The sequence below is a fragment of the Drosophila bipectinata genome, chromosome 4, assembly GCF_030179905.1.
Source record: "Drosophila bipectinata strain 14024-0381.07 chromosome 4, DbipHiC1v2, whole genome shotgun sequence".
NCBI classification, from domain to species: Eukaryota; Metazoa; Arthropoda; class Insecta; order Diptera; family Drosophilidae; genus Drosophila; species Drosophila bipectinata.
Window position 1 is genome coordinate 7,951,914 of NC_091740.1, and position 27,625 is coordinate 7,979,538.

The 27,625-nt window shown below is 42.9% G+C and overlaps 1 protein-coding gene across 2 annotated transcripts in view; it reads left to right on the plus strand.

Moving 5' to 3' along the window:
• LOC108132214 (uncharacterized) overlaps positions 1-20,108 on the plus strand; it is a 75,773-nt gene extending 55,665 nt beyond the window's left edge. For both annotated transcript variants that reach the window (XM_043213631.2, XM_043213632.2), the window contains exons 3-5: positions 18,003-18,186; positions 18,240-18,788; positions 18,846-20,108. In XM_043213631.2, coding sequence (XP_043069566.1) covers positions 18,003-18,186; positions 18,240-18,788; positions 18,846-19,103 — 991 coding nt within the window. In that variant the 3' untranslated portion in view covers positions 19,104-20,108. The remainder of the gene's footprint in view (positions 1-18,002; positions 18,187-18,239; positions 18,789-18,845) is intronic.
• The last annotated feature ends 7,517 nt before the right edge of the window (positions 20,109-27,625 follow it).

Here is a 27,625-nt window from a genome sequence, read left to right on the forward strand (position 1 = left end):
TATTGAGACACGAGATCAGTTAACCTCGTTCGAAGTTCTCACCATAAATTTAAAGAAGGAGAGCGGAAGAAAAGGAATAACAGAGGAACGAGTAAACACTAAAGCATTTCCTGCAACGCACAAGCACAACTCACAGACACAAACATATGGACAGAAGAAACGAAAAAATATCGTTTGTTTCAAGTGTGGTGAACAAGGGCACATTAAGTTCCAGGGTCGAAGTTAGGGTGAGGGAGACCACCGCATCAAGAAGTATGGTGAATCGACAAAGCAGCCTGTTGCACGCCTGTGACGTCAACAAAATTGACAATTCAACATGGTGCTTGCATAGTGGCGCTACAAGCCATATGTGTTGCGCAAGAGAGCTATTTACAATGTTTGAGAAGCACAATGAACAGATCGGACTGGCCGATGTTGGTTTCCTTCAAGCAGAAGGTATAGGTGACGTCAAGATACAGACAGGGCAGTGCATGTTGACACTGCTGTCCAGAACAGGTGCAAGGTGGCCTTTGACATAGAGAATGCAAAGGTGATGCAAGATGGAGAATGCATAGTGAAAGCCAAAAAGATTGGCAACTTTTACTTATTTGAAGGTGGCCGAAGTAAATGTTTTGCAATGTAAGCTGTTCATGGAATCTTGCCACACAAGAGATACGCCCATATTAACTTCTCTATCTTGAAAGAGATGGTGTCCAAAGGGATAGTTCGAGAAATAGATAATATTCGGTTGTCAGAGAATATTAAATGCAAAACGTGTATGGTTAACAAAATCAATGTTTAACCTTTTCCATCTGCAACAAGTACTCGGGCTAAGGAGCTTTTGGATCTGATACAGGTTTGTGGACCTTTTCCAACACCGTCTCTCGGAGGTTCCAAGTATTTTCTGACGTTCATTGACGATAAGTCCAGGAGGATTTTTGTTTACTTCCTGCGTGGAAAGAATGAGGTGCTATCAAAATTCATCTAATTCTAGAATCTGATGGAAAGGCAGACAGGAAGAAGATTGAAATGCCTGTGGAGTGATAATGGCGGAGAATTTTTCAATAAACAGTTTGACGAATGTCTAAGACAGCATGGAATCGTCAGACAGCTAACAATAGCGTATACTCCCCAGCAAAATGGAGTTGCGGAACGGGCAAATCGTACGCTAGTGGAGATGTCAAGATGCCTTCAGGTCCAGGCGGGACTGGGAGATCGTTTTTGGGCAGAAGCTGTCAACACTTCGGTTTATCTGCGAAATCGCTACCCTACCAGCGCATTAGAGAGTATGACTCCTATGGAGGCGTGGACGGGTAAGAGACCTTATGCAAAACATCTAAAAGTTTTTGGATCTCTTGCAGTTGCTCTGGACAAGGGTCCGAGGAAGGGCAGCAAATTTCAACCTAAGGAAAAAGAGTTCATTATGGCTGGGTACTCTGTGGCAGCCAAAGGTTATCGACTATATGACCCATCAACTAGACAGCTCCGATGAGAGCACAGATCAGTACGAGAGTGCTGAAGAAAAGGGTGAGCATATCGAGGAGGAGGCACGCAGGGGCCCCGGCCGCCCTAAGATCATCCGGACTGGAAAACTTGGACGTCCAAAGAAGCAGTACAATATCCTAGGCGCCCTTGTATATGTAAAATATTCTGATTCCGTTAACTTGCAAAGAGGCGCTGGAGAGTACAAATGCAAAGGAGTGGCGTGAAGCCATGGAAAGAGAATATGATTCTCTGGTTGCCAACCAGACTTGGCAAGTCACTTATTTACCCAAAAATCAGCGAGCCATTGGATGCCAGTGGGTGTTCAACGTGAAGCGCGATAAAGATGGCCAAAAAGAACGTTTCAAGGCTCGACTGGTAGCAAAAGGATGCGCCCAGCAGTTTGGCGTAAATTACCAAGAAACTTTTTCGCCGGTATGCCGATTGGAGAGTGTTCGCTTTATAATAGCACTGTTGGCGTACCTCAAGCTACATCTTTATCAAATGGATGTACTCACCGCGTATCTCAATAGCGATCAGATGAATCAAATCCTGACAAGGTATTGCTTCTAAAGAGAGCAATATATGGCTTGAATCAATCGGGAAGGGCCTGGAACGAGAAGCATAATGGCATATTGGTTAATATGGGATTCGTTGCCTGTGATAACGAACCATGTTTGTACAAACATTGTGGCGAAGGTAATCTTGTACTAATCCTTGTATATGTTGACGATATAATTGTAGCTGGCCAATCGCACGAGGATTTGCTGAAAATCAAGAGCAGCATCTCACAATCATTCGAATGTGTTGACAAGGGTCAACTTAACCATTTCCTGGGCATGGAAATCGAACGAGACGGCAATCTTGGAGCAATTACTTTGATGCATACGCAATATATCAAGTACCTTTTGCATACCCATGGAAGTGATTTTTGCAAGTCGGCAAAGACACCTTTGGATGCTGGTTTCCAAGTAGACTGTACAAGCCCTCAATGCAAAAAGGTGGATCCCACTACTTATCAGTCCGTAGTAGGAGAGCTTATGTGGCTAGCTCTTACAACAAGGCCAGACATATTGCATTCGGTGTTAAAATTGGCACAGCGAAGGCTGATTATGGAGATCGGTTGCGGAGACAACGACACCCCGATCGTCGTGTATGGGGATAATCTGATTGCGCAGGGGTTAACCAAGAATCCTGTTCATCATTCCAGAACGAAGCACCATTAGAGTGCTTCTCCTGTTCACCATTAGAGAAAATGTAAAGAAAAGGCAAGTTTTGTTTTGTTTTCAGTACAACTGAAATGATTGCAGATATTTTGTCAAAAAATCTTCCCAAAACGAAACACGAAGAGTTTACAAAAATGTTTAATTTGTTTTGATAATAATTTTTTGTAAACAAGCTTGCATTGAGGAAGGGTGTAGAAAAATAAAGTACTCTGTACACTATTAGTATGATGCAATGCACGCTTGTATAGTTATAGGAAAGAGATAGAGATCTTGAAGTAGTCATAATTGTCCCTCTCTAAGAAGAAGAGATTTTTTTTTTTTTCATTTTTCCTTAGCATACATTTTTAGTCGAAAATAAAGTTCCGAAGCATACACACGGTTTTCTGATTTTGGTGGCTTTGAATTCTACCTCTCAATGCAAAGGCTCTTTTACAAGCAGAACAATCAAGAGAGGTGGCTACGCGAGATTGTTTGCTGTTACCGCATAACAATTGGCTACATTGCTGCTCTTTTGTAAGAGAATGAACAGCTACTACATTTTTGATCGGCTTGCTTGCAATTTTGAGCAAAATTTTGAGCAACCATCTAAAACAGCGATAACATTGGCTGAAAGGTACATACAGACTAACGTTTACCTAAGTGTATAAAAAGAAGACTTCACTGGGAACTTGTGTACCTTTAAAGATAACTTTACCCCTAGAAGTGGTAATAAATTATGGTACAGAGGAGGAAATGTACTCTTTGTAACATTGTAAGAATATTAAAAATAATACTCATTTAAAAAAAAAAGTGTTTTAAAATCTTCAAATCTGAAGCCATTATTTTTCAAATCTGAAAATAAAATGTCATTAGCTGCCGCAGCAGGCTTAAACTCAGCTTTGCACCATCCAAAGCCAATGTTACTGACGGATTCAATGTTTTTGATTTTGAGTTTCAGAAGTGTAGCATTCAAATCTAGCGTGTTAATTGGGACTCTGTTCTGCCGGCTCTCTAAGCCAGTATCATGATTTTGTCAATGTAGACCACAGAGGGCCCTTTGTGAGAAATGTCATACAAGATTCCATTTTTATCCAATTGAAAATTTCTTCTAAGCAAAAATTTTCTAATTTTTGTTCTTTTCTTCTTTTTTCCTATTTTGAAATAGAATCGTTGAATTATTCACATTCGGTCCAGGCAAGTCCTTCATTTCCACAACATCTTGCACATCCTCTTCATTGTTAAATATTCTTTGGTTTTTAAAAATAGGTGATAGCTTCGGTCGATTGAAACAGGCCTGCTCCGAGGAAGGGATGGAACTTGGCCTCGTGGGCCATTCTCACAATTTTTTTACCCTTGCAGAGGGTATTATAATTTTGTCCAAAAGTGTGCAACGCAGTGAAGGAGACATCTCCGACCCTATAAAGTATATATATTCTTGATCAGGATCACCTCCTGAGTTGATATGAGCATGTGTGTCTGTCCGTCTGTCTGTTTCTACGCAAACTAGTCTCTCAGTTTTAAAGCTATCGACTTGAAACTTTGCGCACACCCTTCTTTCCTTTGCACGCAGTATATAAGTCGGAACGGCCGGGATTGGCCGACTATATCCTATAGCTGCCATATAACTGATTGATCGGAAATGGTATAACTTTGGTGTTTTTAGAGTTAGAGAGTTCAAAATTGACATGAGAGCTATCAAACTAATACGACATGCCAAATTTCATAAGGATCGGTCGTCTATATCTTATAGCTGCCATATAACTGAACGATCGGAAATGCCCCACTTTCGTGTTTTTGATGATAGAAAGCTGGCACTTGGTACACATTCTATTTTTGGTCAGTTAATCCGATCTACCAAATTTCATAACGATCGGTTGACTATATCTTATAGCTGACATATAACTGAACGATCGGAAATGGTATTTGGTAGAAATATCAACTTTCGTATTTTTGAAGATAGAAGCTTGGGACTTTTTGTTAGATTTTGTATTGTAATTAATTGGTTTTATTATGATGTAATCATAAGGATCGGCCAACTATATCCGATGTTTGCGATATATATCCGGTTTTAGCTGCAAGGGTATATCAACTTCGGCTCCGCCCGAAGTTAGCTTTGCTTTCTTGTTAAACTTTTTGTTTTGTTTTTAGGAAGTACCGTTCCCAATGAAAGTAAAACGAATACTGTATTTTGATTATTAAGTTTGGGCTGTTAAATAAGTAAAAATGAGAATAAATGAGACCCCTTCTAAAAAAATTTGAAAGTGCTCACACTGAAGCGCTGCAGCAAAATTTCTGGCCCTATGCACGCGTGCTATGGAGAGTTTTCCTACCACTGATTTAAGGGATAATACTTTCAACACTGATTCAACTGAGTCATAAGTCAACACTGTTTTACTTAATATCTGTAATTTGGTTAACGGACTAATTTTTTCGACGAGAACATTGAATACTTTTTGTATCATGCAATGAACAAAATTCTGCCCTTCTATGTATATTTACTCCCAGTTGCTTTGTTCCCAGTCTGGCAGCGGTGCGACAGAATTTCCTGTAAAAGATATAGAAGGCTGATCGATTTAAAATTTGGTAGTTCGGATCAACCGACCAAAAATATAATTTGTTAGAACGCAAAATAGAACGACGTTCCAACTTTCTATCTTCTATCTTTTCTTTCTATCCTCTTTTTTCGTTAGTGGCAGTTATATGGCAGCTTTAATATATGGTCGGGCGATCCTTGTAAAATTTGTCTTGGTCATAACATTTATCAGATTGTTTAGTCAAAAATAGCATTCTTTACTCCTATCTTTACTTAAACATTAGAAATCGACACTAATATAAATCTGATAGACACAAATTGCGGGCGTATATCTTTCGTATCGTATCTAAAACATACTACTGTCGCGGAACGGATTAGGGCTGACAAATCGTTCGGGCTTTGGTCCCCTAATTTCAGTGCGTGCCTACTTGTCAAACTGAAAGGTGATATTTTTTTCAAAACTTTAACCCCTAAGTGGCCAAGCCAAAAATGACTTTTTCAGTTATTGTCAAAAGCACGTGCTAGGCGTTTTTTTGCTAGGCACGTGTACGTGCTAAGCACGTGCTAGTTTGTTTTTTTTTTAGTTTTTTAAACTAAAAATTTAAAACAGACGTTGTTAAACGCCACTGAGCAGGTCGATAAATAAAAAATGGCTGTATTTTCCATTTTGAAATGGCTGTCCAAAAACAAAAACAAAGAATAAGGTCAAATTCAAAACTAATTAAAATAAAATGATAAATACTAAAACTCTTGTCATAACTAAGAAAAACTTTTAGCCCCATGGCGGGTTAAACTGCATAGCCGTTTCACTCACACTATTTAACGCTTACTATGTTTAAATTAAAATAAGGGACTATAATTCTACGAATTAACTACCTTGTATAGTTGTATCATGGTTCAAACTTATTGCCGGTAAACGAAGTCAGTATTATACATGTAATCAGTCAGTCAGTATGTATGTAATCAGGTATTTTTAGTTTGCGTTTTTTAAAATCGAATAAAAAGATGCGTATTTTTAAAATCAAATAAAAAGAAAAACAATATTTTGGCGGATTAATTAGACCGATTTTCGCCATCACAAGGAAAGGGAAGAGAAACTGCGGTATTTTATCCAACTAAGTAAATGTAAGTGCTAAGTAGCTATTGTAATTTTTTCAGAATAAAGCTAACGAGCCGAACTCCAACTATTGTCCAGTGTTTCTTTAACGGCATTCCCCGTGATCGGCCAAATGGCAACATTATATTTTATTCGCACTCTGCAAGATGATGCCCACGAAGCATTCGCCACGGCGGAGCCCCAGGCTAGAAGCCTCGGGTGTTCCCGCAACTGCGACCAAAACCGCCACAGCAACTGGCATCTCGGCCACCTCTACTTGCCACTTTCCTGGCAAAGTGGAACAGCCGCCAGGAAAGTGGCGAGTAACCTGTAGTCCGAAGCAACAGGGCAGATTACGGACTTTACGTCTGTACAAGTGGCGGTCCTAATGGAAAGGTTCGCACGTTTCGAGTCGGAGCCTGGACTAGGTTATGTTCATCCGCCATGGACACAATTTGGAGGTATCTGCACCATCGCCCCTGTCATATGAAGTGGCGAAGGCGACCATGCCTGGTTGGACGCTACGTAGATTGCCTGATCTTCCCGATTTCGAGGGTCAGCCAGAGGAATGGCCAATATTCGTGTGCGCGTTCACGGAAACAATGGCAGCCTACCAGTGCACCACATTGGAAAACAACCAGAGGCTAGTTAAAGCCCTTAAGGGCGAGGCCTGCGAGAAAGCGAAGTCGTTGCTTATCCATCCCAGCAACGTAGAAGCTGTTATGGAGCAGCTTCGATTCCGGTATGAACATCCGGAGCTACTCATCCGTAGCCAACTGGATAGCGTGCGCGATGTGCAGCCAATTCAGGAAGATAAGGATCGTGCCGTTCGCGACGAAGGTGAGCAATCTGACAGCGTTCCTGCAGTCAGCCCCGATCGGCAACCAGCAACTAGGGAACCCAACCCTAATGGAGGAGCTGATCGCTTAGTTGCCGCTGAGCAAGAGGTTGGACTGGGCGAAGCACGCGATGACGATACAGCCGTATCCGACAGTGGTGCACCTGAGCGAATGGCTTCATGAATTTGCAATACTGGTGTGCACTGTCACGAAGCCAAGAAGCAACCGAAGCGAAGGATCCTGCACGCGAAAAGTGTTCGCGAGGAGGAGCGGTATCGAGTCCACGAGGAAGTTGAGGCTATGTTTCTCGTGTCTGGAGCCCGGAAACATGTCCCGGTTCTGCAGGAAGAGCCGCGGATGCAACGTCTATGGATGCCAAGTGAGGCATCAGTACCTTCTCCACGCGTCACTTGCACTTCCCAGACGGCCGCTACTCGCAGATGGAGGACGCAGGAGGGATCAGAGAAGCAGTCAGGTCCGACGGCTGTACAGAGACAGCAGCAAACGGAGAGGAATGCCACGACCAGTGGATTCCAACGAGAGGAGCCGTCCAACGTCAGCCGCAGTTATAGACGCGGGGCGTGAGCAGGATGAAAAGCGATCGACGTGTTACCGCCAGGAATTTCCTCATCGAAACCTGAGCTGCGTTGATTTGTTTCGATGTCACCTACTATTCCGGATGCAGAGCCTGAGTCGGGAAGATGTAAGGGCAGTGAAGAAGAATGCGCGTCTACCTGTGAAGCCGTACAACAATGCGATGTCAAGGAACCTAATTGAGGCGCGATGTGGACTTCATATAGCAATAAATGAATAATGGACGATTACGTCAAGCAGGGGTATGCACGACGACTTGAGCCCCAAGAAGTCCAGAGGTTCCAGGAAAACAAGTTATAGCATCTGCCGGAAAAACCGAAAAAAACGGCTACAGATGACTTCAAGTTCAGCGTCATATATCATCGACTTCCGATAAGCGTGATGACAGGGGAACGCGTCCCTACCAAGTGGGAGTTCCTAAGCCTGGTCATGTCCACGTTTGCAGGCGCATTTCATAAGCTCCGAGACGAAATGCGCTCCGATGAGGACTATGTCGATCCCGCGACTGGAACTTCAAGCAGCAGTATTGGGCACGAGACTGATGGACACCGTCAAGTAGGAGCACGGTGTGGCGTCCCAGTGGGGATGAATTTCGTCTGCAGAAAACGTGGCAGATGAGGCGTTGAGACCACGGAAGACCGTGGACCTGAGCATCGGTTCGCGATAGCTAAGCGGTCCACCATTTCTACGAGGACCAGAGAAGAGCTGGCCAAGATCGATTCCTCCGACGAGCGACGAAGAGGAAATGAAATGGCCTTGGTTATGGTAAACTTCATATCCTTGCAGAGATTCTCCAACAACAATCGACTGGTGAGGAGCACCGCATAGGTGCTCAGATTCATTCGACGGTGCCGTGGACTACGATACGGTGGAGAGGATCTCGAACTGACGTCGATGGAGTGCGCTGAAATTGAGCGCGCACTGGTACGGCAATCGCAGCGAGAAGCGTTTGCTGAGGACAACCAAGGAAAAGCCGCCAAAGGCAGCTGACTGTCCCCATACTTCGACGATGACGGAGTAATGCGAGCCAGCGGAAGGATCGACGACGCGACGTGTGTGCCATACAGCGCAAGTTGGCCGATCATACTGTCTCACGAGGAGGCATTGGCGGAGATGATCGTGCAGCATTACCACGAGAGGATGTGCCACCAAAACACGGAGGCAACCATCGGAGCGATCATGCAGAAGTTCTGGATTCCGAACTTATGGAGGCAGCTACGGAGGGTGGAGAGCAAGTGCAACGTTTATAAGCTGCGAAGAGCACGATCAACTAAGCCCGAGATGGGTCCCCTGTCAGAGGACCGGCTGGAGGCCAACGGATAGCCCTTTAAGTTCACCGGGTTGGACTATTTTGGACCGCTATTTGTGACGATTGGACGTCGCACGGAGAAGAGGTGGGTGGCACTGTTTACGTGTCTGACCACAAGAGCTATACACTTGGAGATGGCTCACGATTTGTCCACCGATTCCTGCATAATCGCTATAAGGAACTTCATGAGCCGACGTGGACCCGTCATCAGGATTAGGAGTGACAATGGAAAGAACTTCGTTGTAGCCAACCGCGAGGCCAAGAGGTTCAGCGAAGTGTTTGAGCCTGTACAGATCCAGGCGAGTTGTCGTCTAAAGGAGTTGAATGAATCTTCAATTGCCTGGTGAAACCAGCTGAGGTTGGCGCCTGGGAAAGGATGGTGCAGTGTGTGAAGAAGGTGTTGGCGCACACGATGAAAGAACTCGCGCCCAAGGAGCACGTACTGGAGAATCGGCTGATTGAATCTGAGAGCATAGTAAACTCTCGTCCGCGTAATCATCTACCAGTGACGGTGAATAAGGAGGCTCCACTGACACCCATCGATTTGCTGAAGGGAGCACCCGATGTCCCAGATCTTCCCAAGCATGACGGACAGGAGCCCGTGAGATGCGCTACCAGGAAGCAGTGGCGCATAGCGAGGATGATGCGGGATCGGTTCTGGATGCGATGGGTGCATGAGTACCTGCCGACTCTTGTGCGCAGGGTGAGATGGTACAAGCACGTCGAGCCCATTCATTGAGGAGACTTGGTGTTCATCTATGATCCAGCCATACCACGAAGAAAGTGGAAACGAGGCGTCGTCGAAGAGGTCTTCTCCGGGAGAGATGGAGTACCTCGTCGAGCGGCAGTGCGGACTAACGATCGAGCCAAAACGACAATGCGTCCTGCTTCGAAGCTAACTGTCCCGGACGCGGTGTGGCGTCCCAGTGGGGATGAATTTCGTCTGCAGAAAACGTGGCAGATGAGGCGTTGAGACCACGGAAGACCGTGGACCTGAGCATCGGTTCGCGATAGCTAAGCGGTCCACCATTTCTACGAGGACCAGAGAAGAGCTAGCCAAGATCGATTCCTCCGACGAGCGACGAAGAGGAAATGAAATGGCCTTGGTTATGGTAAACTTCATATCCTTGCAGAGATTCTCCAACAACAATCGACTGGTGAGGAGCACCGCATAGGTGCTCAGATTCATTCGACGGTGCCGTGGACTACGATACGGTGGAGAGGATCTCGAACTGACGTCGATGGAGTGCGCTGAAATTGAGCGCGCACTGGTACGGCAATCGCAGCGAGAAGCGTTTGCTGAGGACAACCAAGGAAAAGCCGCCAAAGGCAGCTGACTGTCCCCATACTTCGACGAGGACGGAGTAATGCGAGCCAGCGGAAGGATCGACGACGCGACGTGTGTGCCATACAGCGCAAGTTGGCCGATCATACTGTCTCACGAGGAGGCATTGGCGGAGATGATCGTGCAGCATTACCACGAGAGGATGTGCCACCAAAACACGGAGGCAACCATCGGAGCGATCATGCAGAAGTTCTGGATTCCGAACTTATGGAGGCAGCTACGGAGGGTGGAGAGCAAGTGCAACGTTTATAAGCTGCGAAGAGCACGATCAACTAAGCCCGAGATGGGTCCCCTGTCAGAGGACCGGCTGGAGGCCAACGGATAGCCCTTTAAGTTCACCGGGTTGGACTATTTTGGACCGCTATTTGTGACGATTGGACGTCGTACGGAGAAGAGGTGGGTGGCACTGTTTACGTGTCTGACCACAAGAGCTATACACTTGGAGATGGCTCACGATTTGTCCACCGATTCCTGCATAATCGCTATAAGGAACTTCATGAGCCGACGTGGACCCGTCATCAGGATTAGGAGTGACAATGGAAAGAACTTCGTTGTAGCCAACCGCGAGGCCAAGAGGTTCAGCGAAGTGTTCGAGCCTGTACAGATCCAGGCGAGTTGTCGTCTAAAGGAGTTGAATGAATCTTCAATTGCCTGGTGAAACCAGCTGAGGTTGGCGCCTGGGAAAGGATGGTGCAGTGTGTGAAGAAGGTGTTGGCGCACACGATGAAAGAACTCGCGCCCAAGGAGCACGTACTGGAGAATCGGCTGATTGAATCTGAGAGCATAGTAAACTCTCGTCCGCGTAATCATCTACCAGTGACGGTGAATAAGGAGGCTCCACTGACACCCATCGATTTGCTGAAGGGAGCACCCGATGTCCCAGATCTTCCCAAGCATGACGGACAGGAGCCCGTGAGATGCGCTACCAGGAAGCAGTGGCGCATAGCGAGGATGATGCGGGATCGGTTCTGGATGCGATGGGTGCATGAGTACCTGCCGACTCTTGTGCGCAGGGTGAGATGGTACAAGCACGTCGAGCCCATTCATTGAGGAGACTTGGTGTTCATCTATGATCCAGCCATACCACGAAGGGAGTGGAAACGAGGCGTCGTCGAAGAGGTCTTCTTCGGGAGAGATGGAGTACCTCGTCGAGCGGCAGTGCGGACTAACGATCGAGCCAAAACGACAATGCGTCCTGCTTCGAAGCTAACTGTCCCGGACGCGGCTTCTTCACGGGGGTGCGGATGTCGCGGAAAGATTAGCTCTATCGATAGTCAGTCGCCGTTCAAATATAGCGCCGATAGTCTAAGTCAGTATTATATGAAATCTGGTATTTTTAGTTTAAGTTATTCGGTCTCACTGAAATCGGGTAAAAAGAAAAACAATAATTTGGCGGATCAATTAGACCGATTTGCACCATCACAAGGAGAGGAAAGAGAAACTGCGTTATGTTAGCCTAAGTAGGTGTAAATGTAAGTTCTAAGTAGCTATTGTAATTCTTTCAGAATAAAGCGAACGAACCGAACTCCAACTATTGTCAAGCCATTCCCCGTGATTGGCCAAGCGGCGACAACTACGTAAAACTCTTTTTGGACTTCAATCCAAAAGATTCTTATTTTGCTTGGTAAAATGCAATCTTTAATCATTTTAAAAGACTAAAAGCTGATTTGCTTTAGAGTGTGTCGAAATGATGGTCTTTACAGAGTTTTAGTTCAACAATGGCGCCCTCTATAAAAATTTCTGTTGCATAGAACCACTACAACACTTGTATGGACTACTTTTTTCATACGCACCAACAACAACAGTGGGCTATTCTCAGCCATTTTGTGTGACCGCCACGGCGCAGCCTGAACTTGTTGATGTTCATCCGCCACGGGAGCCGACACACAATTTGGAGGTATCTGCACCATCGCCCCTATCAAATGGAGTGGCGACGGCGAGCAAACTTGGGTGGACGCCACGTAGACTGCCTGACGTTCCCGTTTTCGAGGGTCAGCTAGAGGAATGGCCAATATTCGTGCACCTGAGCGAATGGCTTCACGAATTCGCAAGACTGGTGTGCACTGTCACGGACGCTGGAGCCAAGGAGCAACCGAAGCGAAGGATCCTGCACGCAAATAGTGCTCGCGAGGAGGAGCGGTAAGCCCACCACCCCATATGTTGCCCTATATGCGAGGGACAACACCAGATCAGGGACTGCAAGGAGTTTAACAGCGCACCTACAACGACGCGGATCGAGTCCGCGAGGAAGCTGAGGCTATGCTTCTCGTGTCTGGAGCCTGGACACATGTCCCGGTTCGGCAGGAAAAGCCGCGGATGCAACGTCCATGGATGCCAAATAAGGCATCACTACCTCCTCCACGAGTCACCTGGACATCCCAGACGGACGCCAGTCGCAGATGGAGGAAGCAGGAGAGGAATGCCATGACCAGTGGATTCCAACGAAAGGAGCCGTCCTACGTCAGCCGCAGTTATAGACGCGGGCGTAAGCAGGATGAAAGGCGATCGACGTGTGACCGCCAGGAACTGCCGCATCAAAACCTGAGCTGCGTTAAGTCGATTGGATGCCACCTACTATTCCGGATTCTACCCGGGACGTTGTACGGGGAGAATACGCAGATCGACACCTACGCACTGCTGGATAAAGGATCGTCTGTCACGCTCATCGACGACGAACTCATCCGCAGCCAGAACCTGAAAGGTGAGAGTCGCCAACTGAACGTGCAGTGGTTTGGTGGGAAATCTGCCAAAGAGCACACGAAAGTGGTCAACCTGCAGATCAGTGAAGCGGGCAAGCCAAAGCGCCATGGGCTGAAGAACGTGTACGGAGTAGCCAACTTGAACCTTCCGATGCAGAGCCTGAGTCGGGAGGATGTAAAGGCAGTGAAGGCGAATGCGCATCTACCTGTGAAGCCGTACAACAATGCGACGCCAAGGATCCTAATTGGGCTGGATCATGCGCATCTTGGAACCCCACTCAAAACAAGAAGCTATGGATCTGGAGGACCATTTGCAGCAGCCACCGCACTTGGATGGGTGGTGTATGGACCGGTGAACGGAAAGGCGAGCTCACCGCTCCAGAGTTCGTGCCTCCTAGCAGTGCGTCAAGATAAACTTCTGGAGAAGATGATGAGCGACTATTTCGAAATCGAAAATTTCGGAGTAAAGCCGGCACAGCCAGTCGCAGCTAGCGAAGTAGCGCTGGCGCCGTCAGTCGCAGATGGCGGCGACGCACGGGACCTGAGTATCCTGGAGGAGACGACTAGGCGAGTAGGACGACGTTACGAGACCGGGCTGCTATGGAGAGACGACAAGGTGAGACTGCCGGAGAGCTACAACATGGCCAACGGGGCCGGACGTATAAGAGATGCAAGTGATGACGTTCGGAGAAGCTTGCTCACCATGTTCGGCGGACTACGTAAAGACCCTGAATGCCTCGCAATACAGCAGCACGGATATTAAGGAATACCACTACGTGGACGACTACGTCAACAGCTTCAGCAGTGAAGAAGAAGCCCTCGCCATCTCAACACGGGTGAGAGAGATTTATGCTGATGCAGGTTTTGACTTGTGTCGATTCACTTCTAGTTCGGAAAGTGTGGTCAGAGCGTTAAACCCTCTTGAACCCATCGCTAGCTTTAAATGGACCGAAGCTGAGGAGAAGGTTCTTAGAATGTACTGGCAACCGGCTATAGATGATTTCAAGTTCGGCGTCAAGTATAATCGAGTCTCGAAAAGCGTGATGACAGGAGAACCCGTACCTACCAAGAGGGAGTTCCTATGCCTTGTCATGTCCACGTTTGACCCGATTGGATTTCTGAGCTGCTACATGGTGACTGCCAAATTGTTAATGAGAGAGATTTAGCGAAGAGGAGTCAACTGGGACGAGCTGCTACCCCATAATTTGGCCGCTGTCTTTGAAGACTAGCGGCAAGGAATGAGCAAAATCGATGAGTTCCGATGTCCACGCTAATACTTCAGCGGTGGACGCGTGAGAATGCTACAGCTACATATCTTCGTGGACTCCAGTCAGTCGGCATTCGCAGCAGCGGCCTATTGGCGGGCCACTTAGGAGAACGGAGACGTGCGGGCGCATTTCATAAGCTCCAAAACGAAATGCGCTCCGATGAGGACTATGTCGATCCCGCGAATGGAACTTCAAGCAGCAGTATTGGGCACGAGACTGATGGACACCGTCAAGTAGGAGCACGGTGTGGCGTCCCAGTGGGGATGAATTTCGTCTGCAGAAAACGTGGCAGATGAGGCGTTGAGACCACGGAAGGCCGTGGACCTGAGCATCGGTTCGCGATAGCTAAGCGGTCCACCATTTCTACGAGGACCAGAGGAGAGCTGGCCAAGATCGATTCCTCCGAGAGCGACGAAGAGGAAATGAAATGGCCTTGGTTCTGGTAAACTTCATATCCTTGCAGAGATTCTCCAACAACAATCGACTGGTGAGGAGCACCGCATAGGTGCTCAGATTCATTCGACGGTGCCGTGGACTACGATACGGTGGAGAGGATCTCGAACTGACGTCGATGGAGTGCGCTGAAATTGAGCGCGCACTGGTACGGCAATCGCAGCGAGAAGCGTTTGCTGAGGACAACCAAGGAAAAGCCGCCAAAGGCAGCTGACTGTCCCCATACTTCGACGAGGACGGAGTAATGCGAGCCAGCGGAAGGATCGACGACGCGACGTGTGTGCCATACAGCGCAAGTTGGCCGATCATACTGTCTCACGAGGAGGCATTGGCGGAGATGATCGTGCAGCATTACCACGAGAGGATGTGCCACCAAAACACGGAGGCAATTATCGGAGCGATCATGCAGAAGTTCTGGATTCCGAACTTATGGAGGCAGCTACGGAGGGTGGAGAGCAATTGCAACGTTCATAAGCTGCGAAGAGCACGATCAACTAAGACCGAGATGGGTCCCCTGTCAGAGGACCGGCTGGAGGCCAACGGATAGCCCTTTAAGTTCACCGGGTTGGACTATTTTGGACCGCTATTTGTGACGATTGGACGTCGCACGGAGAAGAGGTGGGTGGCACTGTTTACGTGTCTGACCACAAGAGCTATCCACTTGGAGATGGCTCACGATTTGTCCACCGATTCCTGCATAATCGCTATAAGGAACTTCATGAGCCGACGTGGACCCGTCATCAGGATTAGGAGTGACAATGGAAAGAACTTCGTTGTAGCCAACCGCGAGGCCAAGAGGTTCAGCGAAGTGTTCGAGCCTGTACAGATCCAGGCGAGTTGTCGTCTAAAGGAGTTGAATGAATCTTCAATTGCCTGGTGAAACCAGCTGAGGTTGGCGCCTGGGAAAGGATGGTGCAGTGTGTGAAGAAGGTGTTGGCGCACACGATGAAAGAACTCGCGCCCAAGGAGCACGTACTGGAGAATCGGCTGATTGAATCTGAGAGCATAGTAAACTCTCGTCCGCGTAATCATCTACCAGTGACGGTGAATAAGGAGGCTCCACTGACACCCATCGATTTGCTGAAGGGAGCACCCGATGTCCCAGATCTTCCCAAGCATGACGGACAGGAGCCCGTGAGATGCGCTACCAGGAAGCAGTGGCGCATAGCGAGGATGATGCGGGATCGGTTCTGGATGCGATGGGTGCATGAGTACCTGCCGACTCTTGTGCGCAGGGTGAGATGGTACAAGCACGTCGAGCCCATTCATTGAGGAGACTTGGTGTTCATCTATGATCCAGCCATACCACGAAGGGAGTGGAAACGAGGCGTCGTCGAAGAGGTCTTCTCCGGGAGAGATGGAGTACCTCGTCGAGCGGCAGTGCGGACTAACGATCGAGCCAAAACGACAATGCGTCCTGCTTCGAAGCTAACTGTCCCGGACGCGGCTTCTTCACGGGGGTGCGGATGTCGCGGAAAGATTAGCTCTATCGATAGTCAGTCGCCGTTCAAATATAGCGCCGATAGTCTAAGTCAGTATTATATGAAATCTGGTATTTTTAGTTTAAGTTATTCAACAATAATTTGGCGGATCAATTAGACCGATTTGCACCATCACAAGGAGAGGAAAGAGAAACTGCGTTATGTTAGCCTAAGTAGGTGTAAATGTAAGTTCTAAGTAGCTATTGTAATTCTTTCAGAATAAAGCGAACGAACCGAACCCCAACTATTGTCAAGTGTTTATTTAAAGCCATTCCCCGTGATTGGCCAAGCGGCGACAACTACGTAAAACTCTTTTTGGACTTCAATCCAAAAGATTCTTATTTTGCTTGGTAAAATGCAATCTTTAATCATTTTAAAAGACTAAAAGCTGATTTGCTTTAGAGTGTGTCGAAATGATGGTCTTTACAGAGTTTTAGTTCAACAATGGCGCCCTCTATAAAAATTTCTGTTACATAGAACCACTACAACACTTGTATGGACTACTTTCATACAACGAAAATGGACGCAAAAATGAAGAAGGGGCCTCTGCGCTTCACCAGCCAACCTATCATTCGCCATCGGATCCATAAGTGAAGCTACAATGAACTTAAAGCGAAGAAAAAATCTCTTTTTGTTCCAAGAACGGGTTTCAAACGAATCACATGTCGCTCAGTTTGATGCAGCAGAGCTCTTCAAAAGCGAACATCTAACGTGAATTCTTTTTCGGATTACATGTGAACCTAGAGTAAATTCGTCAGTAGTACGAAATCGGACTCCCAGCGAATTCACAAAATGTTCGCCTACGGTCTGAAATGGGCATCCTATTGAATTTATAAAATGTTCAAGTCCGAATCGGAATTCAAAAAATGTTCGCCCATCAAATATCGGAATTCTCTTATAAAAGGCTATTTGCTACATTACTTAGTAAAACACTTCCTATTATAAATTAATAATGAATCATTTATCTCACTCTACGGTTTTCAACAAAAATTACTTCAAGAATTTTAAAGCTTTTTTTTTTGCTTATTCTTTAAGTCTATAATGTTGAGAATACTCCCACAAAAATTCGGAGCAGTACAACCGAAGTTGTAGCTATTTATAGCGCACTACCTGCACATCAAAAGTGAACAAACTTGAAACTTTAAACGCGATTATCTCAGAATCTTGTTTTTTCGAAATTACCTTTGCGGTGGACACGATTACTAAATAACTATTGATCGGATCAACACCAAATTGACCACTTATTTATTATGATAATAGCTAGCCCGTAAACAAAGAATTTTCCATTTTTTTGAAAACTCCTTTTTTTATAGCATCTATGGTGTCAAAAAAAATCGATAAAATTGTATCATTTTGCGCGGTACAACTGTATATGACCCCTTAAATCGCGTTCACTATTTATGATAATGTACAAAGAAGTGAAAGAAAATGTGAAGAATAACAAAAACAGACGAGACGAGAGCCTCAACTTTACACGAGTTATTGTTATTGAATTTTCAAATAACTTTTCGCCAAATACTATTATTTCGCTAAAATTCACACTTCATTCATTTCATTTTTATATTTTTTTGTAACATTTTAGGCTTACTACCCAAAAAAAATCAGCATGCTTTTATATTTGTTTAGGAATAAGTGGAAGATGAGAAACGGGTATTATAAAGTCGGGAAACTCGACTATAGTTGTCCTTTCTGGTTTCTAAATTGTTTTTTTGTTTTTAGTGACTTAGCAGAATATGAAAAACAAGCTAGTAAATACGAATCTGATGTTACTGAAAAACCACCTTTTAATTATTCAAATATAATTGGAATGGCAATGTTGAAGACAGGACGTGTTACATTACAACAATTGTGTGCTTGGATTGAGTCAAAGTTCGCTTATTTTCGCGTTCGAAAAAGGTGGAATGTAAGTTTTAAACTAATATAAATGAATCTTTATTATTATACAATTTTTTTTAGAACTCTATTAGGCATAATTTATCACTTCATCACTGTTTTCGTAACCGAAAAAGAGAGGACAAAGGAAAAGGTGGCTACTGGGAATTGGGAATTGACCCAAAAAAATGTGACAAAAAGCGGATTCGTAAAAGAAAACTGTGCAATAAGCATAAGCTAAATAGTAGCTTGGACAGCAAGACCGGGTATTTTCAGAAGGACGACTTTGAAATAATGCATAAAGAATTAAAAAAAAAACACGGGTCATGTATGGGGGAATATAATGAAAGTTCCCCTAAGCAGTCTGTGCTTACTGAGCAAAGTTCAGTATCAATTGATTCAATTCCCTCACTAACTTTGGCAAAAGTTGGGTTAGGTGAAATTCCAATCAATCAAAACCCATTATTAAACAAAGGTCGATTAGAAATTAACTCTTTAAATGTTCTTTCTAAGAAACAAATTTCTCAAAAGGATTATAAATTGGGTTCGGTCCCTTTAGGATCTGCAAAAATTCTTGATGCGCGCCAATCCTTAAACAATTTAAGTTGTCATGTTTCAGACAGTAACCAACTGGTAAGATATTGAAATCCCAAAAACAATGACAAAGAATATTTTTAGTTTTTTTAATAGATTCCAACCCCAGAATTTCCGCTTATTAGTGTTGACGATGACGACATTGCACCTGTACTTTCTTCCAGCTCAATTATTAATCGATACGGGAGTATTCAAGCAGAAATATCAAGCTGTGAAAATGAAACAATTAGTTACAATTCCGAAAACTTAGATGAATTTGATGAACGATTCCATTGTCTGCATGCTAGCATTCAGTACAATCGTGGTGACGATATCTTAGATAACTTCCTAGACGTTTGTGTTGCACACTATTAAAAATTTAAATTTATCAGTAAAAAAAGTATACATATAATTTATCCTATTCCTCAGATATATTGTAATTCCTCAGTACTTACTGTAAAAAAGCTAAAGCTAAACAATAGTTTTCAGGCTTTTATTTCCCTATACATTTTAACTTTTGGGTCCCGAAGACGAATGAATAGCCCGAGTAAGAACCATATTTTAGTTCTGCTTCTAATATTGTGTAATTATGTAAGTGTCTGCCCATTTTTCTATTGCGATTTTTCACCTCGCCGGCTAGCACGCGTTAACATCTGCAGGGATGGGAACACCCGGAAAAACCCGAAAGACAATCTCACAAAAAAAATAAACTAATTCAATTTATTCAAAAAAAAAAATAAATAAATAGATTCAAACAAGCACAACCCTGCAGAACTGGAGGTGTTGATAGTGTGTATAGGTAAGTGCTTACCTCGTCGATCACTACATGGGTACTCACTAAAGTGACCCTATAGTAAACGAACGTCGAACCACCTAGTCGACTCGAGTTTGCGATTGGCCCTGGGTAAGTGCTTACCTCGTCGATCACTACATGGGTACTTACTAGATTAACCCTATAGTAATCGATCGTAAGCTATAGTAAGCATAAGTACAAAATAACGGCAAGCATCGCTTTTGTTTTTTTTATTTTGTGGAGAGAGCACACACAAGATTAAAGACAAAACTTCGATAATGCTTTACATCGCTGTTTGTTTACCCGTCTTCGGTGCACTGCTTACAAAAACAATTGTCCAGAAAGAACAGTTTGTTTTATTTTGTGCTACTCTTTCGTTTAAACGCAGCTGTGTTTACTGGCTGACGAAATTTTTGCAAGCATTTGCGTTGAGAAGAGCAAAGCGGATCAACTGATTATTAGGTGTGTGACCTAAAAAATAATATATGTTTGTATTAAATGTGTACTAATGTGTCAATATTAAATAAAAAATAAAAGTACGACAAGCAGTTAAAATTATGTATAGTGAACGACATAAAAGAAGGCTAAAGCTGCAGCAAAAAAAAAAATATAAAGAAAAGTTAAGTTCCACAGTGGAGAACAAAAATGTGCCCAACGAAGAAGTGGAAATTATTAGAAAATTATTAATTATTAATTATCATTTATTATAAATAATTAATTATAATTATAAATAATAATTATTGGAAATTATTAAATTTAAATTATGAAAATAATGACCGTGAACTTATTTTTTGGAGGAAATAATTTATGAAGACAATATTGACAATGAACTAATAGTTTAGATGTCGGACCATTTTACAAATACAGTGCGCCTAAAAAAGCTGAAATAATGCAAATGAGTGGTGGCCGTTATTTGCACATTGGCATTAAAACTCAGATTTCTAAGCTTTGAATTTAAATAATTTTCCTGACGACATAACTATTGACATAAACATTGATGGAAATCCTCTATTCTAAAGTTCAAATTCACAACTATGACCAATTTTGATAAAAGTGGCAAATATTAAAAATTCTCCTGTTGTCCCTGTTTGAATATTTTTGGAAAAATCGAAGCGCAATAGTCTGGTCGAATTTTAAAGCCAAGTTACTTGTGAGCTAAAAGATCTTCTTCAAAATGGAATTGACACAGACGATAGAAATATCCAATTAAAATTAAGGGCTATTGTTTGTGATGCCCCAGTTAGCTTACATCAGTGGGACTCCCGAACATACATCTTCGCATGGATGTTTAAAATGCATACAAGTCGGAAAAAAAATAAATAGTGTTTTAACATACACAACAAAGAGTAAAGACTTAATAACCGACGAGGACTTCAAAAGTAGGAAATATTCCGATCATCACTTAAGGATGTAGTCTCATGTATGAGGTTGAACAAATCAATTTTTTTATATTTTGATAGTGTTGTTTATTATGAATGTACTGTTAAAGTTTCAAATAAAAATATCAAATAATGACAGAGATACAGCCCATAATCGAGAGCGCGCCTACACCGAAAAGTATGAGTTTCTCGGTAGCGTCTAAACTTTAAACGCGTTTTTCTCGAAACGACATTTTTGTGTGCGGCGCAGGTGATTCACAAAATTCTATGGTACCGATCTAGCTGAAATTTGGATATGTTGTTCTAAAAAGTAACACCTCTGTCCCGTACTAGAATCATTTATTTTTAATGATTAGTTTTTTTTTTATCATTAATTTAAGATAAATTTTTTTAATTTTTTTTAATTTTTTGTTTTGTGAGTTCGCCATTTTGTTGTTTATTGATGAAAATATTTCATTCTAGTACGGGACAGAGCCATTAGCTTACAAAACAATAATCTATTCTAATTTTTTGTTTCGGATGACTCTAGCAGTCGAAATCACCTGCGCCAGGGACCTATCTTTTTTTTTTTATATGCATACTTTGGCATGCTATAAAGTGTATTAAACTACACAAGAATAAATTAAACAAAATATTTTCAAATAGTTTATGATGCTTATAAAAACATATTTGAAAATTGAAACGATGGCATTATTTTTTGTTACAAAAAAAATTTTTTGAAATAACCTCTAAAAAGTAGGCCGGCACATGAGACTAAATCCTTAAAACAATATTTGACAAAAGTGACACCCTTTGAAACCGTGAATGTAAAAATGGTTTCCCAAATTCCACTGACTACATGCATTTATTTGACTTAGGAGTCATGTTCGATTGATGACGAACGACAAGAAATCTAAAATATCCCAAAAATTAGTTGACATACGTAAAAAGATGCCTAAAGAATTCGCAAGAAAGCCAAGACCCTTAAGTGAACTATACAACTGGAAACCAACTGAATTATTTTACTGTATACGGGAATATTTGTACTCAAAAATGAATTACCTGATGACCAATATTATGTGTTTTTGTTATTGCATTGTGCGTATAGAAGGCTTTGCTGCCCATATCAGCGAACAATTTATTTGTAAACCTGTCAGCGAATGTTGAACCTATTTGTTTCAAATTTTCCAATTGTATTTGGAGAAAATAGTGTCTCATATAACATACACAGCTTACTACATGTAAAAGAAACGGTGAAACAGGTTGGCGATCCAGTTAAAGGCTCTGCTTATGCTTTTGAAAATTATTTGCAACATTTGAAAAATTTTGTCAGAAATCCAACAAACATTTTAGAGAATTGAAGAAGAACAGAATTTACCTAAACAAGAGAGATTAGAGACCGAAAAAAGAAAAAATGTAACAATATTTAAAGGAAGCACATTAATCCAGAAGGAACCAAACAATTATTGTTGCATCGAAGATACATTAAGAGGAAGAATGTGCGGAATTTTTATACAGAGCCTATGACTTGGGTATTTACGTAGAAGATGCGGAGCCCTTATCTTCTGAAGCAATTTTTGAATTAAACCAGTTGATTTGTAAAGCAGCCGCAATACCATATTTAAAGGATATGATTTTTATACCCTTGCAGAGGGTATTATAATTTTGTCCAAAAGTGTGCAACGCAGTGAAGGAGACATCTCCGACCCTATAAAGTATATATATTCTTGATCAGGATCACCTCCTGAGTTGATATGAGCATGTCCGTCTGTCCGTCTGTCTGTTTCTACGCGAACTAGTCTCTCAGTTTTAAAGCTATCGTCTTGAAACTTTGCACACACCCTTCTTTCCTTTGCACGCAGTATATAAGTCGGAATGGCCGGGATCGGCCGACTATATCCTATAGCTGCCATATAACTGATTGATCGTAAATGGTATAACTTTGGTGTTTTTAGAGTTAGAGAGTTCAAATTTGACATGAGAGCTATTTTTGGCAAAATAATACGACATGCCAAATTTTATAAGGATCGGCCGACTATATCCTATAGCTGCCATATAACTGAACGATCGGAAATGACCCAACTTTCGTGTTTTTGAAGATAGAAAGCTGGAACTTGGTACAGATTATATTTTTGGTCAGTTGATCCAACCTACCAAATTTCAGATCGGCTAACTATATCCGATGTTTGCGATATATATCCGGTTTTAGCTGCAAGGGTATATAAACTTCGGCTCCGCCCGAAGTTAGCTTTCCTTTCTTGTTTGTAAATGAAGTTACTTCCCAGCTCAGTAGAGGGGGAAGAATTCCTTGGCCGTCCCGTGAAGACGGGTAAACGCCAACGCTTATGTGTAACATTAAAAATTTGAAGATACTTGTTATGACAATGCGAACAAATTATTTATATTAATATGACTTGAGGCTTGATGATGTGGATGGGAAATAAACGATAATGAAGATAGATGCGATAGTCAACTATTTAAAGTAACCGTGTTAATACATGCACGTGCTGAAGGATATGATTTAAATTCCTTTACTTCGCCATATTGATGATTGAGGATATTGTCGTACTTTTATCTGTTCAACCCTAAATTATATCATATATATTATATAAAAGCTTCAAGAATAAAGAGGCGGGACGATGTCGGACAGTCCAGCAAGAAAAATTCAGCGATTGGAGTTTCTTAACACTGGTAAGTTTAAAAAAATATTTAAGACATCTGTAGTAAATTGTGAATTAAAACTATTGTTTTTATACCCTTGCAGAGGATATTATAATTTTGTCCAAAAGTGTGCAACGCAGTGAAGGAGACATCTCCGACCCTATAAAGTATATATATTCTTGATCAGGATCACCTCCTGAGTTGATATGAGCATGTCCGTCTGTCCATCTGTCTGTTTCTACGCGAACTAGTCTCTCAGTTTTAAAGCTATCGTCTTGAAACTTTGCACACACCCTTCTTTCCTTTGCACGCAGTATATAAGTCGGAACGGCCCGGATCGGCCGACTATATCCTATAGCTGCCATATAACTGATTGATCGGAAATGGTATAACTTCGGTGTTTTTAGAGTTAGAGAGTTCAAATTTCACATTTCACATATTTTTGGCAAAATAATACGACATGCTAAATTTCGTAAGGATCGGCCGACTATATCCTATAGCTGCCATATAACTGAACGATCGGAAATGACCCAACTTTCGTGTTTTTTAAGATAGAAAGCTGGAACTTGGTACAGATTATATTTTTGGTCAGTTTATCCGACCTATCGAATTTCATAACGATTGGCCGACTATATCTTATAGCTGCCATATAACTGAACGATCGGAAATGGTTTTTGGTTAAGCTTAATTTGAATTAAGCTATTTGAAATTTGTTAAGCTAAGAGGAGTTAGTAAGGAAATTTAAAATTCTATATTTTAAATTAGAGGGACAGGAAAGAGATGTAATAGAGTAGAGACCATTGTAGTTCAAACATAATACCCTAAAAGGGTCATGCAGTGCATATGTCGAACTACAACGGCTAAGGAACAGAGGACTAAAGTTTCGAGTCCTTCTATTAGGAATGTTAAAATTTAAGCGTGTTAGTAAATGCTGGCTATCTACATCCCCGTTAATAAGGTTATGCAGAAAAACTACACCGAGCATTGTCCTATGATTTGTTAAGCTAGGTAAGTTTATAAGTAAAAGTCTGCTACTGTAGGATGGAAGCTGAAGATTTGCATCCCAGTATAGACCTCTAAGTGCAAATATTAAAAAGTTCTTTTGTACGGATTCTATGCGGTCCTTATGTACTCCGTATTGGGGACTCCAGACACATGAACCGTACTGCAGTATAGGACGGACCAAGGAAATAAATAGTGTTTTGGTTATATAGGGGTCAAAACATTTTTTTGACCACCTTTTAATAAAACCAAGGACACCTTTAGCCTTATTAACCATTAAGGAAATATGGTCGGCAAATTTGAGTTTAATGTCTAATAAGACGCCGAGATCATTAACCTGAGTTAATTTTTCTAAGGCAATCCCATTAATAGAATAAGTAGCTTGCAGAGGGCAAGAACGATAAAAAGACATATGTTTGCATTTTGATCCATTAAGTATTAGATCATTAGCTAAACACCATTTTTGAAAGTTATCAAGGTCAGACTGAAGACTGCATTGGGCAGAGATGGATTTGTACTGAAGACAAAGCTTTACATCGTCTGCATACATAAGAACTAGAGAGTTCGTTAAAGCAGGGGGCAAGTCATTGATAAAAAGCGTGAATAATAGCGGGCCAAGATGACTTCCTTGAGGGACGCCAGATGTAGCACGGACCAGACGGGACTGTATGTTTTTAAATAAGACTCTTTGTGTCCTTCCATCTAGGTAGCTGGAGATCCACGTTAAGAGGTCTTTAGGAAAACCCAGCATATTCAGTTTACTCAACAAGAGTGAGTGATTAACTGAATCAAATGCTTTGCTGAAGTCTGTGTAAATTACATCGGTTTGATATCCCTTACAAAAGCCATCTATGACAAAGGATGTCAACTCCAATAAGTTTGTGGTGGTGGAGCGACGCTTAATAAAGCCATGCTGACAAGGAGTGATGATCGAAGAGCAAAGGTGTTGCAAATGAGGGGTAATTAATTTTTGAATTGCCGACTATAACTTTGGAATTGCCGAAAACTTAGAGATGCCTCTGTAGTTGGCAGCCTCGGACTTTTTCCCCTTTTAAGAGAATAAGTTGTTTGAAAAAATTCTGCGAATAGATCGGCAATGGCCTGATCCGAAGTCGCAGAGGAATTTTCAAACGTAAGCAGAGGTGAAAAAGATACGTGTTTACGCTTAGTGTTTACAAAATTATAAAACTGCTTTGGATCCTGAGTAAATTGAATCCGGCAGCGTTCAATATAATTCCTATAACATTCAGCGTTATGCACGGTAAAATTCGACCGAGCTAGTAGGTATCTTGAGAAATCAACACTACTGCAGGTTTTTTTATATTTAAGTAAAAGCTTATTTTTTTTATTTTTTAAGTTAGCGAGGCACCTTGTAAACCAAGGAGGATTTGTTGAAGCGGACGGATATTTCCAAGGCACACATGAGTCAAAAAATTTATTTAAAGTAAAATAAAATTTTTCTAAAGTGACATTAAGATCAGTGCACGCCAGAATATCAGACCAGTCAAATGTATCGATAAGGGTATTAAGTTTCTGAAAATCAGCTTTACGGAAACAGCGAATCTTATTTACCACGCTCGAAGACATCTGATCGATACCAGGAGTGGTTTCGATTGCGACCTCCAGCGTTGGGTGATATGGATCCTCTGGGGTTGAAAGGGGAAAAGCTCTGGAGAGAGCAGTACCATCAGGATCAGATACAAAACATAAGTCTAAGAGCCGACCTAGCGAATTTCTAACATGATTGATCTGACCTAGGGACATGTCAAACATGCCCGCGGTGAAGTCATGGTAAGTTATAAGTGACAAAGATGGTGAGTTATCGACGTTGGACCACTTTAATTCTGGGATATAAGTCTGGAAAGTCGCCCACCGCTACGAGTTCGTCACGATCCGTCATAAGATTAGAGACGTATCGAATGGCGGACAAATGCTGCCAATATGTAGGCGGTTCAGACATAGGAGGTATATATGAACATATAATGTATAAAGCTTTAACGGACATAGTGATTTTAACGCAAATAAATTCTATGTCACCAAACTCCTGGGATTTCACCTCTTCAGAAGCAAGAGTAGAGTCTACCGAAATGAGGACTCCACCTCCTCTTCGCTGAGATCGATCCCGTCTAAAAGTGGTGTACTTACTTGGAAACTTCTGATAGGTAAGAGTTAGTGAGGAAACTAGTTTTTTGGGTTAGTAGCCAAAGAGCGGGTGGAGGGTTGGTCAGTGGTTCCGATATTGGGAAGTCTCACTCCCACTGGCTTTTTTCTTCACGGAACTAGGCTGATGTTCTTGGACGAAAAGATTCTCTGGCCAAAAACTGGGAGAACAAATCGTCTTGAACATCAGCGCGGGCACACGAATCTTGAAAGAAGACGTGCGCCGTGTATAATTATATTTAAATTTAGTTATGTCCTCCACCTTTATATCGGCTTTTGTTTTGGCTTTGATATAAGCCGAGATATCAATCTCTGAAGTATCAGGGGCAAGCCGAGAAACAAATATATGTTTCGATGGAGGAATCTGGGGTTTAGGGTTTTTGGAAACCTGTAAGGGTTTTGGTGTCGCAGGTACGAAAACTGCAGCATCAGTCGGTGCCGGTGGTCCGGACTGTGGAATACCCTTTTGGGTGACTCTAATGGGGGTTTCGTTCCCTAGGACCTGTGGCATCACTTGAGGGGATGCCATGGCGGACATATCGGACAATTGCTCTTTATCCCTGAGAAATTCGGACGAATTTTTCTCAGTTCTAGCCCTTGGGGTGGCCAGAGATATAAGCGGCTGCATTAATGTCGGCTGAGCAGGCTGAGGCGGATCAGAAACAGCGGATTTCTTACGCTTAGGGGACTCATTTAGCAGCTGAAGGCCACTAAACTGAGTGTCCAGCGCACAGAGCTGTTCATTGATTTTACGAAAACCAGTGATCAGCTCTTTAAATCCATTTTTGGTCTGTCTCATGAACGACCTCATTTCGCCTTGCACAGCACGACAATTTTCACAACAATAATGTATCCCAGACCTACGGGAAATGGCATCCGAAACTGATGCAGTGAAACCGGCACACTTGGCGTGCACGACGTTT